The sequence below is a fragment of the Nanorana parkeri genome, unplaced genomic scaffold (genome assembly GCF_000935625.1).
Source record: "Nanorana parkeri isolate BGI_ZX_2015 unplaced genomic scaffold, ASM93562v1 scaffold301, whole genome shotgun sequence".
Lineage (NCBI taxonomy): Eukaryota > Metazoa > Chordata > Amphibia > Anura > Dicroglossidae > Nanorana > Nanorana parkeri.
The window spans coordinates 65,299-77,744 of record NW_017306569.1 but is presented as its reverse complement, the minus strand read 5'-3'; the positions used below and the strand labels follow the sequence as shown (position 1 = coordinate 77,744).

Here is a 12,446-nt window from a genome sequence, read left to right as displayed (position 1 = left end):
GATATTGTTTTAGAAAAACTGTCACATGACAATAAACAAAAATGTATCAGTACTCGTACTTGTAAGTACTTGGCGAGTACCAGTACTCGCACTCGCAAAACTGGTATCTGTGCATCCCTTTATTTATATTTATAAAAACAAAATTGTACATTAAAACAGAGATGTACTAATCCCAGGAGCTCCATGTGCTCCTTACAAATGACAGCGGCCTCCTAATTTTTCTCTAGTGTAGTCTTGGAGCTCAAAAGTATCGGTACATGTACTCGTACTTGTACCGAGTACTGTACTTGGTAGCTGTGCAACCCTAGAAAACAGGCTGCGCCGCAACAATATTCAGGCGGTCGGAGTTCCTGAACGCGCTGAGGGCAACAGCGCCACTGATTTTATGGAACAATGGCTTCTGGAAGTATTTGGCAAAGACTGTCTGTCACCCCTGTTCGCTGTTGAGCGGGCGCACCGTGTCCCTTCTCGCCCCCTGCCACCGGGGAACCCTCCCAGGCCTCTTCTGATCAGGCTCCTAAACTATCAAGATAAGGAGCGCATTCTCCGCAAAGCCAGGGAACTGGGGGAGTTGTCGTTGGCGGGATCAAAGGTTATGCTGTTCCCTGACTTTTCACAAGACGTACAGCTGCGCCGGGCTAAGTTCCAAGATGTTAAGAAGAGGCTACAGAAGCTGCACCTTTCCTATTCAATGCTCTACCCTGCGAGGCTTCGCATCGTGGCAGATGGTGAGACCCATTTCTTTGATACACCTCCTCAGGTTTCCACCTGGCTGGATCATACCATAAACGCCATCCGGATGTGGCCTGAAAAAGCTCTATGTGGGTGCTGAGTGGCGCTGATCTCTGTTATTTTGCGGAGGCCGTAGTGTTCTGGGTTTGTTGCACTCCTGGATGCTCCTGATTATGAGCTCTACGCGTCGTTCCTATTTTAGGGGTCCCTCTTTCATTCACCCTTTTTTGTGTGTGTTTGGGTGCTCTCTATTACCGCTGCCATTTGCAAGATATATGGCGCGGCTTTGCCGCCTCCAATCTCCAAGTTGTGGCCCTATGGTTGTTGCTACGTTGGAAGCTGCCTGGAGTCATTTTCCCCCGAAGATTTCCCCGCAAGGACTGTTTGGTTTATCGGTGGATTTTGTTTGGGGTAGTGTGGGATACCTTGAAGGCCTACCTGAGAGGCCTGTTCATCAAAAACGTTAGCTCTATCAAATCCTCCTCCAGGCGGGCAGAGGAGGAGGCCCGTCATCCGATGGCAACGTGTGAGGCGGTGTATGTGGGAGACCCCTCTGAGGGAAATCTCCGGGACTGGAGGGAGGCGGGGTCACGATTGGAGAACTTACTTCAGCAGAAATCCCAACGTAAATTATTCTTCTCTAAAAGAGTGTACTGGGCGGAGGGGGATGCTACGGGCAAACTGCTAGCTCAGATTGCCCATGCCCAACAAGACACAACATATATTGGAGCTATTGCTGATCATACTGGTACTGTTTCACGGGACCCTGGACACAATCACAGACACATTTAGCAATTTTTATAAATCACTGTATTCCTCTCAGGCACATTATGCAGAGACCGACTTACTGTCATATCTCCAGCGTATTAATTTGCCCACCTTATCTGAGGCTGATAGATATGACCTTGAGACACCTATTACAGCGCAGGAGCTGGAGAAGGCACCCGGCCCGGATGGTCTTCAAGTGGAAGTCTACAAGCAGTATCCGCATTCCCTTCTCCCTACCCTACTTCTGACGTTCAATGACGCCTTCTCCAGGGGTACGCTCCCGCTCACCATGTATGACGCTACCGTTATTGTACTCCCCAAGAAACATAAAGATCCCCTCCTACCAGAATCGTATCGACCGATTTCTCTTCTCAATACCGATATAAAGATTTTAGCCAAAGTACTTGCCAATAGACTATCCTCTAAAATATCTTCCATAATACATCCTGACCAGTCTGGCTTTATGCCTCAAAAGTCTACTGCTGTGAATATCCGCAGGGTGTTTTTGAATATGCAGACTCCGATAGATAACCCCGGCAACAGAGCCCTATAGGCCTTTGACAGTGTGGAATGGCGATACCTCTGGGCTGTCCTATCTGCCATTGGCTTTGGTCCTCATTTCTGTAAGTGGATTTGCTCCTTTACTACAAACCAGTGGCGAAGATTAAAATCAATTAATTCTTCGTTTCCTCTACATCGCGGCACCAGACAGGGCTGTCCGCTATCCCCGTTATTTGCCTTAGCTATAGAACCTCTAGCTGCCCTTATTCGGCAGGCCGCGGATGTGGTTGGATTTAAGCGGGGTACCCAAGAAGAGAAAATAGCTCTATATGCTGATGACACCCTTCTATTCTTAGCAGATACGGGTCCTTCCTTGCATAACGCCATGGGACATCTGTCAGAGTTTGCAAACTATTCGGGTCTGGCAGTAAATTGGGACAAGTCCACGCTGCTCCCCCTTGATCCAATGCCTACCTCCCTGCCACCGGAGCTGTCCTTTATTCCCACCTATTCCTCCATTTTGTACCTAGGGATTCGCATTACTTCATCATTATTGGATTATATCCCGCTTAATTTAACGCCGCTCCTCCAAAAATTTAGAACGCAACGAAAGGCATGGCTTAAACTCCCTTTGTCGATTGTGGGTCGGGTGAACCTAATAAAAATGATCTGGATGCCACAGCTCCTTTATATTTTACATAACTCCCCAATTTGGCTGCCCAGACGTCTTTTTGATCAAATTAACACTACTTTCCGTGAACTTATTTGGAGGCATAAACAGGCCAGACTGAGACTGGAAGTATTACACAGGCCTAAACTTTCTGGTGGTCTTGCCCTCCCTAATCCCTGGTGGTACTTCATAGCCTCACAATTGCAACACCTAGCGGGCTGGTCACAGGGAGGGGTACATCCTCAATCTTTTAATATGGTACTTTATCTATTTGGGGGGTTTGACCCGGTGCAGTATCTAGAGAGTGATTTTTATGTCAAGACTTATTCTAATTCCCCTATTATAAAATTAATAGGTCAGGTGTGGAATCCAGCTAAAAATCTGCTGCGGGTGTCTGGCCACACGCCCTTATGGAGAAATGGCAACCTACCAGAATTTCTTCCACTGGAGGGGTTTCACTCCTGGCGTAGAGCAGGAATTTGTACGGTTAACCAGCTATACCAGGAGGGGGCTCTCCGCTCTTCCAATGCCTTCAGACTGAATTTAATTTACATAACAACTGCTATTTTGGGTACCTTCGGGTGTGCCATGCACTGCGTTCACAGTTCCCTCAGGGGGCTCCAAGTGTCTCCCCTACACCAATGTTTGACACTTTGCTATCATCTGTACGAACTAAGGGGTTGATTTCTTTTATATACTCACAGTTTATGGTTAGGTCTGCCTCTCAGTGCTCCTTGCCCTGCAGAAAGGGATGGGAAGATGATTTGGGCCCTCTCGCTGATGACATTTGGGATGAGGTCCTGGAAAATGTTTCCCAGGTGTCCCTCTCAGCCACACACAGGCTGACTCAACTGTTTGTAGTGCACAGGATATACCGCACTCCGGAATTTCTTTTTAGGATAGGATACCGGGAAGATTCCTTCTGCCCCAAATGCGGATTGCATCAAGGATCCCTGATCCACCTGCTGTGGCGCTGCCCTAAGCTTGTGCGCTATTGGCTGGAAGTCGTCCGCACTCTTAATTGTTTTTAATGTCCAGTTGGATCCCTCCCCCCAGTTGTGCCTTTTGGGTGTCTTTGATGATCCATGCTTTGAATCCCCCTTATTGTTGGCTCTTAGGCGAGCACTTTTCACAGCCACTCGCCTTATTGTGCGTAAATGGATCTCTCCATCCCCTCCTACAATCTCTGACTGGATGATGGAAATGGATAGAATTATAGAATATGAACGCGTTACCTACCAATCAAGGAGTTCAGAACACCGTTTTTACTCAATTTGGTCTAACTGGTTGTCTTTCCGCCCCGCTGTGTGTCTACCTGATTCCACTTATACATGCTGCTGGCTATAGATACACTTATCTTTCACAATGGCAGTACTGCCCTACTAGCCTGTATATGCAAGGTGGCCCATCAGTACCTAGATATTCCTCTTGCTATATCTGGTTCAGTGAAAAAGTGTGAGGAACGAAGTGATAGACATATCCCTGTGGTAGGGGTTCGATAATGTTAAGATTCTTAATTTTTTTTATGTGCAATTTTATTTTTTTTGTGTGCTTTTTACTTCTGTTTCTTCTCTTTATGGTTTACTTTTTGTTGTTTTCTTTTATTATTACGCATCGGTAAAGGATACCATGCGGATGTAAATTTGACTTCCATGCATAGATATCTGCAGTGATATCGGACTGTAAGATCTTGTTCCCTTCCTGCACTGTTTCATGGATGAATAAAACTGTAAATGTTAATAAAAACTATCTGATTAAAAAAAAAAAAAAGATGCCACAGCATCAAAATCTGTAGGATTCCTTTCATTATACAAAGTGTAAAATGCATATTTTTTATCAACACGTATACTGCGGTGTAAAATGGAGACATGTAAAAAAAGCGAGCTTTTTGTGCTTTATATGCATAAAAGAATCCAGAGCTATAAAATCCCCTAACGGATTAAAGATTTGAAAATCCATGCTGGAAAATCTCACTGTATCTAAAGACTCCTAAGCAGACAAAAGGAAATGATTCCTTCACTTTGTCTGAGTAAGAAAGGAAAAATGGCAGCACCAGGAATATAGCAAGGATGGCTAGAGTATGTCATAAATCTGACTAAAGATGTGATTGTATGCGGACATTTTACTACCTCAAAAACAAATTAGTAAAGCAATTAGGCAAATCAAACATCAAAATAATTATATTGTTATTTTCCAAAGACTGGCATAGAAATATTTTACATACCATCTCAATATAAGATCTATATTTACCTGCGAGGAAAAGTATAATTCTATCAAATCATTTAAAATTAATCTGTTAATCTTAACAGTATACAAATCTCTGATATAGTACACAAATTCCAAAAGCATACGAGTAATCAATCCCATTTCGATAAAAAAATGACTGAAGTTTTAATATTTTTCTGAAAACTATATGTATAGCTAAATGTTTGCTTTTTGGCATGGCGATAATCCAGCTGGCAAAGTATTAAGTGACAACAGAATAATTATTCTCGCTGTCACAATAGAAAATAGACAATGAGTTTAAAATCAACATCCTCAAAAGATGCGTCATTATCACTGGATGAATGGTTTAGACAAAGGCTGCATTTATGTACCACAGGGAAACACATTACTGTAATAATAAATGTAAATTAAGTCTGCTTACAATGAAGACAGAGACAGCCCCACTTGTTCAGAGCGACAGGTTTCTTATTCTGAAAATGTGATTACTGCTTTCATTGATGCCAGCAATGATGGCATTAACCTTTTGACGAAATACATTATTTGTAACATCAAAACATCAGTCTTGCTCTACAGTTTATCTTGTAATGACAGAAGAACCAGTGTGCCTGTGGAAAACAGTACATGAACTCTCTGTAGATCTTTTCAGCTACATTACCATTCTACCAATACTCTCATTTACTGCATAATATCAATTACATTTTATATAATTACTTCTGGATAAACAGCATATTCTCATTGCTGCCTTCATTACATTAGGGCCCTTGTGGACTGAGCCCCAATCACTTTTGAACAGCTATTTGAGCAACTGTACCTTGGGTATTGACCAAGTGAGTGAATATTATTGCAGGCAGAGTCTAAAGGTCTGTCTTAGCATTATATAAATAATATTGTTCCATCTGCAACAGACAATTAAGGTAACCCTTTACTGATAGTGACAATGGTGGGCAATGCCTGCACAATGTGTGTCAGCATGTCTGCTTGTAGTCTCAGCCCAGGGTACATGTGACAGAGTGACAATGCAGGAGCTCAGTTATTGCCCTATAATAAAAATGTCATGAATAAGGAGCAACAGGTATTTTTAATAAAAGTTAAACACATGTTAAAACAACCTTCTGAGCATGTAACAGCTAATATGCAATTACAGTGATGAGATTTTGTGCAAAGATCTGATTGTATAGGTTTGCTCTAAATATAACAATTTGGATTTTGCTAAAGCAGTTGACACTTAACCTCAGAGGCACCTAAAAGGGGTTGTATTACTATTTACGGTACTACATGTTTACTTAAAACTTGAGTTTGCAAAACTTGCCTCCCCTCCAGCAGTGTAGCAAGTGCAAACTCCCTCAATAGCGCTAAATCTTCATCTGGCCTTTTTTTTTATTTTAAAATACTAAAAGTTGTTATCCAATATCCACTATAGGCCAAGAAAAATGTTTTTTTTTTAAATTTTCTGTTAAACCAATTAGAATCAATCATTCATTTTAGTTCTATATGGGCTTTTTGCATTTTTCTGGATCAACCAGGTTGTTATTGTATTTTAGTTTTTTTTTCCATTTAACTTCAAACTCTATGACTATATGTGATTTAACAGCCTATATGTCAGGGCTTAAAATTTGGGCCCATAGCCAGCTGACATGTCAGGCACACGGTTGCAGACTGCGTACCTGACTTGCGGGAGAAGCTCCACAGTCTGCATCTGTGTCAGATGCAGACTGCAGAGCAGCTCCTGTCAGTTCAGGCTTCCTTTTGGGGGCGTGGTTGGGGGACAGGCCTGGGGTGGGGTTGGAGGCGGGCCTGGGCAAGGTTTGGTGGGACAACTGGTGGAGAGTAAGGTTTTTGCCTGGCTAGTAGGTCTAGACTTGAAATGTTAAGCCTTGCTATATGTGACTGGCGAGCAAGCATATATTGCCAACCTACCCCTGGCACCATCCTATGTTTGGGGCACAGACAGTGACAGGCCAGGATAATCCATCCAATTCTGTACATGATATCAGGCAGCTAGTAGACATCTGCAGAGGTTGCAGATAAACACAAAGACATTCATTCTTTTTATAATAGGTCTTTTAACAGTTTCATTTTAAACCAGTCCCAGCAGCAGTTTATCCTAATATTCTCTTTTCTTTCCCACCTGTTCACCAACAGAAGCCAATGAGAGTTAACTCAGGGCCGAGGACTCTAACCCTGCCTCACATGTGACAGTGCCAATGCCTTAGCAGCCAATCACCAAGCATGGTCATGTAGGAGAAAGGGGAATCGGTGCTTACCAATATTCATAATAGCTAGGTATCTCCGCTTCCAGCAGCAGAGTACTGGGTAAAGATAATACATGGAATTGAGGGCCAGCTTTTAAAGTCAATATTTTGCTAAATCTTGCATGGTCAACGCACAGTTTCACTTTAAGGTAAACCCCGCTAAAGCAAAGCTGCTATATAACCCTAAAAAAAAAAAATCTAAATTTGAGTTAGAGCCAAGATATTTACTAAATAGGAAATTACAGAACAGATGCTAGAGGCCATATAGCCAATGTTACAGATGACACCTATCTTAAAATGTTTCTAACGTTAATTAAATGAGGTGCCCCCCTCATAATTTAAATAGAGTATAAAATGTGCCCACCCCTGAAGAAATACCAATCTATTAACAGTTCAGTGAGCAAGAATATCCTGTAACCCAAAACAGTCAGTTCTAATTTACCTACCCATGCTGCTCAGCTTAAATCTGAATTCGGACTTGCAGGCATGGGTAATAGATAATAGTAGACATCAAACGAAAAGGTGAAAAATAATGTGAAATCATTTATACTGCAGTAAAATTGATCATTTTTCAATATGTACACAAAAGCTTTTCATTAAGTGACAGCCGTTGCTAAAATAGCCCTTGAGGAAATTAACACATACAAGCTGGAAAAACAGGATTTTTGTCTTACTGTAAAAATCTGTTTGTTGGAGTACATCACAGGGCACAGAGTTAATCCTTGAATCACTTTTGCCAAGTTACAGAAGTTCTGGCCTCTGTAGATGAATAAAACCTTGCAGTAGTATTTCACTCTCAAACTTGTTTCAATAATTAATCCAGATCAAGCAAATATACATTGCCCAGCAAAGCATTGCTATATATTTTTGCCCAAACACTTACAATCATTTTTCTGAAGAGCGGCTTCCAATTCTCTCAGCTCAGCTTCCCTGAACTTCCTGTCCAGTACAAGATCACAAAGGACAGAGTTTACCTGTCCAGTTATGGTGAGCCCCTGCCCAATGCAGCCTCCGCTTCCTGTTCTTCGCTAAGGGCTAAGGACTGAAATCCAACGTGGCAAAATGGGGTTGTAGCTCATCTGTGTCAAGGTTGAATGAGTTGTGCATATGGAGATGCTTTTCTGCTCACCAGTTTTAAAAAGCAGTTATTTGAGTAACCGTAGCCTGTCTGGCATTCTGGCTAATCTCCTCTGACCTCCATCGACAAGGCAAATCCATCCATAGAACTGCTCCTTACTAGATATCTCCAGTTGAACATTGCCTGAAGTTCCTGACCTGTATCTGCATGATTTTATGCATTGCCCTGCTGCCACGATTGGCTGATTAGATAGTTGCATGAATAAGCATGTGCTCTTGTGTTTCTAATAAACCGCTTAGTGAATGCATCTTAGAAAACAAAACAATTCCACTGCCATTATTTAATGTATCTTAGGTCAATTGAATGATGTGAATGTGCAGTATGTAAAAGTGCTGCGTAAATTGTTTGCGCTATATAAATACTAGTAATAATTAGAATTAGTTGTCTAAAACTATCAGAGCAATACAAACAAAATACCTAAAATCTACCTCTAAACCAAAATGCATGACTTAATGCATTGACCTTTGTTGTCACACTCATACGTTTGCTGCACCGGAGCAAAATATAACATGTTTGGTAAAAATGCAAGTAAACTTAAAGATAAAACACAACTAAATGTAAACAAAGGAATCCACACTTCTACAGGAATGTTTATATACTTCTAAAGAAATCAATAAATCAATCTGTACAATAAATTTTAAACACACACATTTGTCCTTTTCTTCTTTACATCCAAAACAGAAACACAATCAGCATAAAGTAAGTGTTTTTGGAACTACAGAACGATTGTTCACACCTAGTTCATCACCCAAAATATTGGATATTAGTGGATAGACATGTCAAGCGATCAACTCAAATCTTCATGTTGCCAAAGCTGCCCTCTTCTGGTCAATCACAATGAATACTACGCTTCATACAGGGCTTTACAAAAGTCTAAAGTGCAATGAGTATGTAAAATCCTCCGATGCTGGTTTTAGGATGGATTTGAACATTGTGAAATCAGCGTATCAAAGATTTCATACAAATTCTGTTCTTCTCTTCCATCAGAAGAACAATATGATCTTATGCAACAGTCCATCCATGGATATTCACCTACCAAAAAGCATCACAGATAAATGATGAATACACATTCATATACACACATATTACGCTGATAGTTAAAGGATAAATACACTTTTGTGATCTGCTGTACAAAACTGCATATGCAAGAAAAGCCTGATCAACTGGCAACACTACCAGATTGAAACAGCAATTCTCCCTGGGAAAATCACTATGGTAATAGCTGCTGGAAGTGTGCAGCAACCTCACATCATCTATACTTGTAGCAATCTTTAGTAATGTCCTTCAACCCAGAAGCTTTAAGCCATAATGTGTCAGTATGCATTGCATATTGGCACAATATGGCAGACTTACCTTTCAAAGCGATTCCCCTCCAGCGCTGAACTCCTCCCTCGGTGGCACATCCATCTTCATCCCGGTCTTGCCGGTATCGCGTCTTCGGTAGATTGGTGAGCCAGACCCAATGGCGCAATCAGTGTGCGCACACGGCTCAGCAGGCAGAAATAAAACAAATTTCTGAATAAAGTTGCTGAAGAAACTTTTATATCTCACACAGTCTGTTCTGCCATAAAAAGCCTACCAATCAGCATTTTTAAAAAATGTTTCCTTTACTTCCACTTGAAAGTTTACGTATTTATAATTGATCTAATTTAGGATCCAATATTTACCTGGTTAAAGAGGAAGAAAAACAAGATTTTTGTACTCACAGTAAAATCTCTTTGTTGGAGTTCGAGGGACACAACATCACTAGTATTCAGGAACATTGGGCTATACTGCTACCTTTAGAAGGAATTGGACACTGGCAAACAAAAAAGTCCCTGCACTGCCACAATGCTTCAATTTTCTAGAAAACCAGTATTAGGAGAAGATCATAAACACAGAGGCAAGGGACCTGTGTCCATTAATGAACTCCCAGAAAAAGATTTTACAATGAGTACAAAAATCCCATTTTCTTAATCGTTCATCAAGGGACAAAGGGCCAGTAGAAATCATGAACATTAGGACGTCCAAAACAGCTCTCCAGTGCTGAACTCCTCCCTTTCCAGCACTTCCAGTTGTCATCCTGGTCTTGAGTCTTCAGATGACTAATTGGCTAGGCCCCTTGGGTGAAGTTCTGATCAAGATACAGAGGCTTCTCCATTCATTCAGAAAATATTTTACTATCATCCAGTTTCTGAATGGGGAGGAGCCTCTGTAGTGAGTGCTTCTCCCCATGGAGAAACTCATGAACAGGAATTGATGTAAATCACATCCTGTTCATTCATAACTGGAGACACATAGTACTATGTTTCCCCAGTTATTTATAAACACTGGAGTGATCAGCTGATCGCTTCAGTGTTTGTCCTGCACAGAGGATTGGTACATATGACTGATATGTACCGATCCTCTGCTGCTGGACCACGTACAGAGGGGAGCTGCAACTTCTCCTTTGGATCTGCGCTGCTCTCCCGGGCAGAGGCGGATCCGAGAAGTGAAAGAAGTGCTGTAGCCGTGAAGGGGGCGGAGCCGCTGTCACAGAACTAAGGCCGAGCGATCACTGGTAGATCGCGATCGACCTTATGGGCACCCCTGCTCTAGAGGGTAGGACATAGAAGTACTTTTAGTGCCCTGGTGTTCTGAGTCAGCTATAACGACAGTGATTTTGTTCATAAAATGATGCACAGCTGAAGAAAACTCCTCCCCGATAGAGCAGAGGAGGTAGCCACACCTGGGGGAGCTAGGGAAGACCTTTAAGGAGTGTGTGAACACAAGCAGGGCAAAATGATCAGCAGCCTAATAAATATTCTTGATTGAAGGAAAAATAGCCTTGATAAAAAAAAACACTTCTCGCTGAAGAGAATGATGTTGAGGAAAGATTAAAGAAATATATTTTTGATAATTAACATAAGAAAATATATATATAAAAAACATGATATCCATATTAATAAACCCTTAGATTAGAAAACCTACTAGTTTTGGGATCAGGTCTTTAAACCTGATCAAAGATACATTGAGATGCAGTAAACAGGAATATACTAAATGTCTTACTACTGTATTTTTTATTGATCCCTAGCAATAATGTCAAAGGCCCATCACACATCGCAGAGAAGGACATGTGCTAGTTGTGTATCAGCAGCAGTACAACAAGGCTAAAGCTACCAGATCTAAACTATAAAGCTGGTGGCATTAAGGAACACCTTTGGTGACTAGGCTTTGTTGAAAGCCACCATTCCTTAACTCATAAGCAGCAACTTATGTTCCAACAATGTGCAAGATCAGTGTCACTGTCTCACAATTAGCATGTGAAACACGAGGGGGTTGCTGCCATCAGGTCTGTAGCTCTCCTCCAACTGTGTCCGTCTGCCTCATATTGGGAATATACTGTATGTTCATTAAAATATGTTATAAGCAAGTAAGTGTTTGGCATTTTGGCAGAGTAAGGCTTCCAAGATTCTGCCATCTATAGAAAACAGCTGCAATTTTCAAAATTTGAAGATCAATTTCTCCACGATGCTTATAGCTACAGGTATGAGGGCTTGTTTTCAAGTGTCTTTATTGCTCGTTCAGAATATGTAAATACTTTCGTGTGCATAGTATAGGCACAGGTCCACTTTAACAAAGGGAAACCAGTTCACAAGAATAAAATGCAATGGTATCTATATTTCATGTACAGTGCATACAATAAACACTTACTTATTGGTTTTCCTGGAGGGCACAGTGTATTCATAATGTCATGAAGTCGTTCTTGTAAAAGATTTGCCATAAATATCTCAGAAGCAGAAATCTGGAAGAACTGTTCCTACAATTGCAGAAGGCATAACATATCCAAAAATACTTATACGCCACAATATGCAGCAAAAAGAAACAATACAAGAAACTGCAATCAGCAATCACCTGGTAACCAACTACAAGAAACGTCTTACCTCTGTGCTTGCCAACAAAGGCTTCTCCACCAAGTACTAATTCATGTTTTGCTTGGGGATCAAATACTTATTTTACTCACTGAACTGCAAATCAATTTATAACATTTGTATCATGTGTTTTTTTCTGGATTTCTGGTTAAAATTCTGTCTCTATCATTTAAAATACACTTATGATAAAAATGATAGACCTTTAATTTCTTTGTAAGTGGGCAAACTTACAAAATCTGCAGGGGATCAAATCATTATTTTCCTCACAT

At 41.2% G+C, this 12,446-nt stretch overlaps 1 protein-coding gene across 1 annotated transcript in view; it reads right to left on the bottom strand.

The window, feature by feature from the left end:
• Window positions 1–9,168: 9,168 nt before the first annotated feature.
• POT1 (protection of telomeres 1) overlaps window positions 9,169–12,446 on the bottom strand; it is a 56,815-nt gene continuing 53,537 nt past the window's right edge. The window contains exons 14-15 of the mRNA XM_018557740.1: window positions 11,960–12,065; window positions 9,169–9,319 (exon numbers count right to left, since the gene is read on the bottom strand). Coding sequence (XP_018413242.1) covers window positions 9,201–9,319; window positions 11,960–12,065 — 225 coding nt within the window. The 3' untranslated portion in view covers window positions 9,169–9,200. The remainder of the gene's footprint in view (window positions 9,320–11,959; window positions 12,066–12,446) is intronic.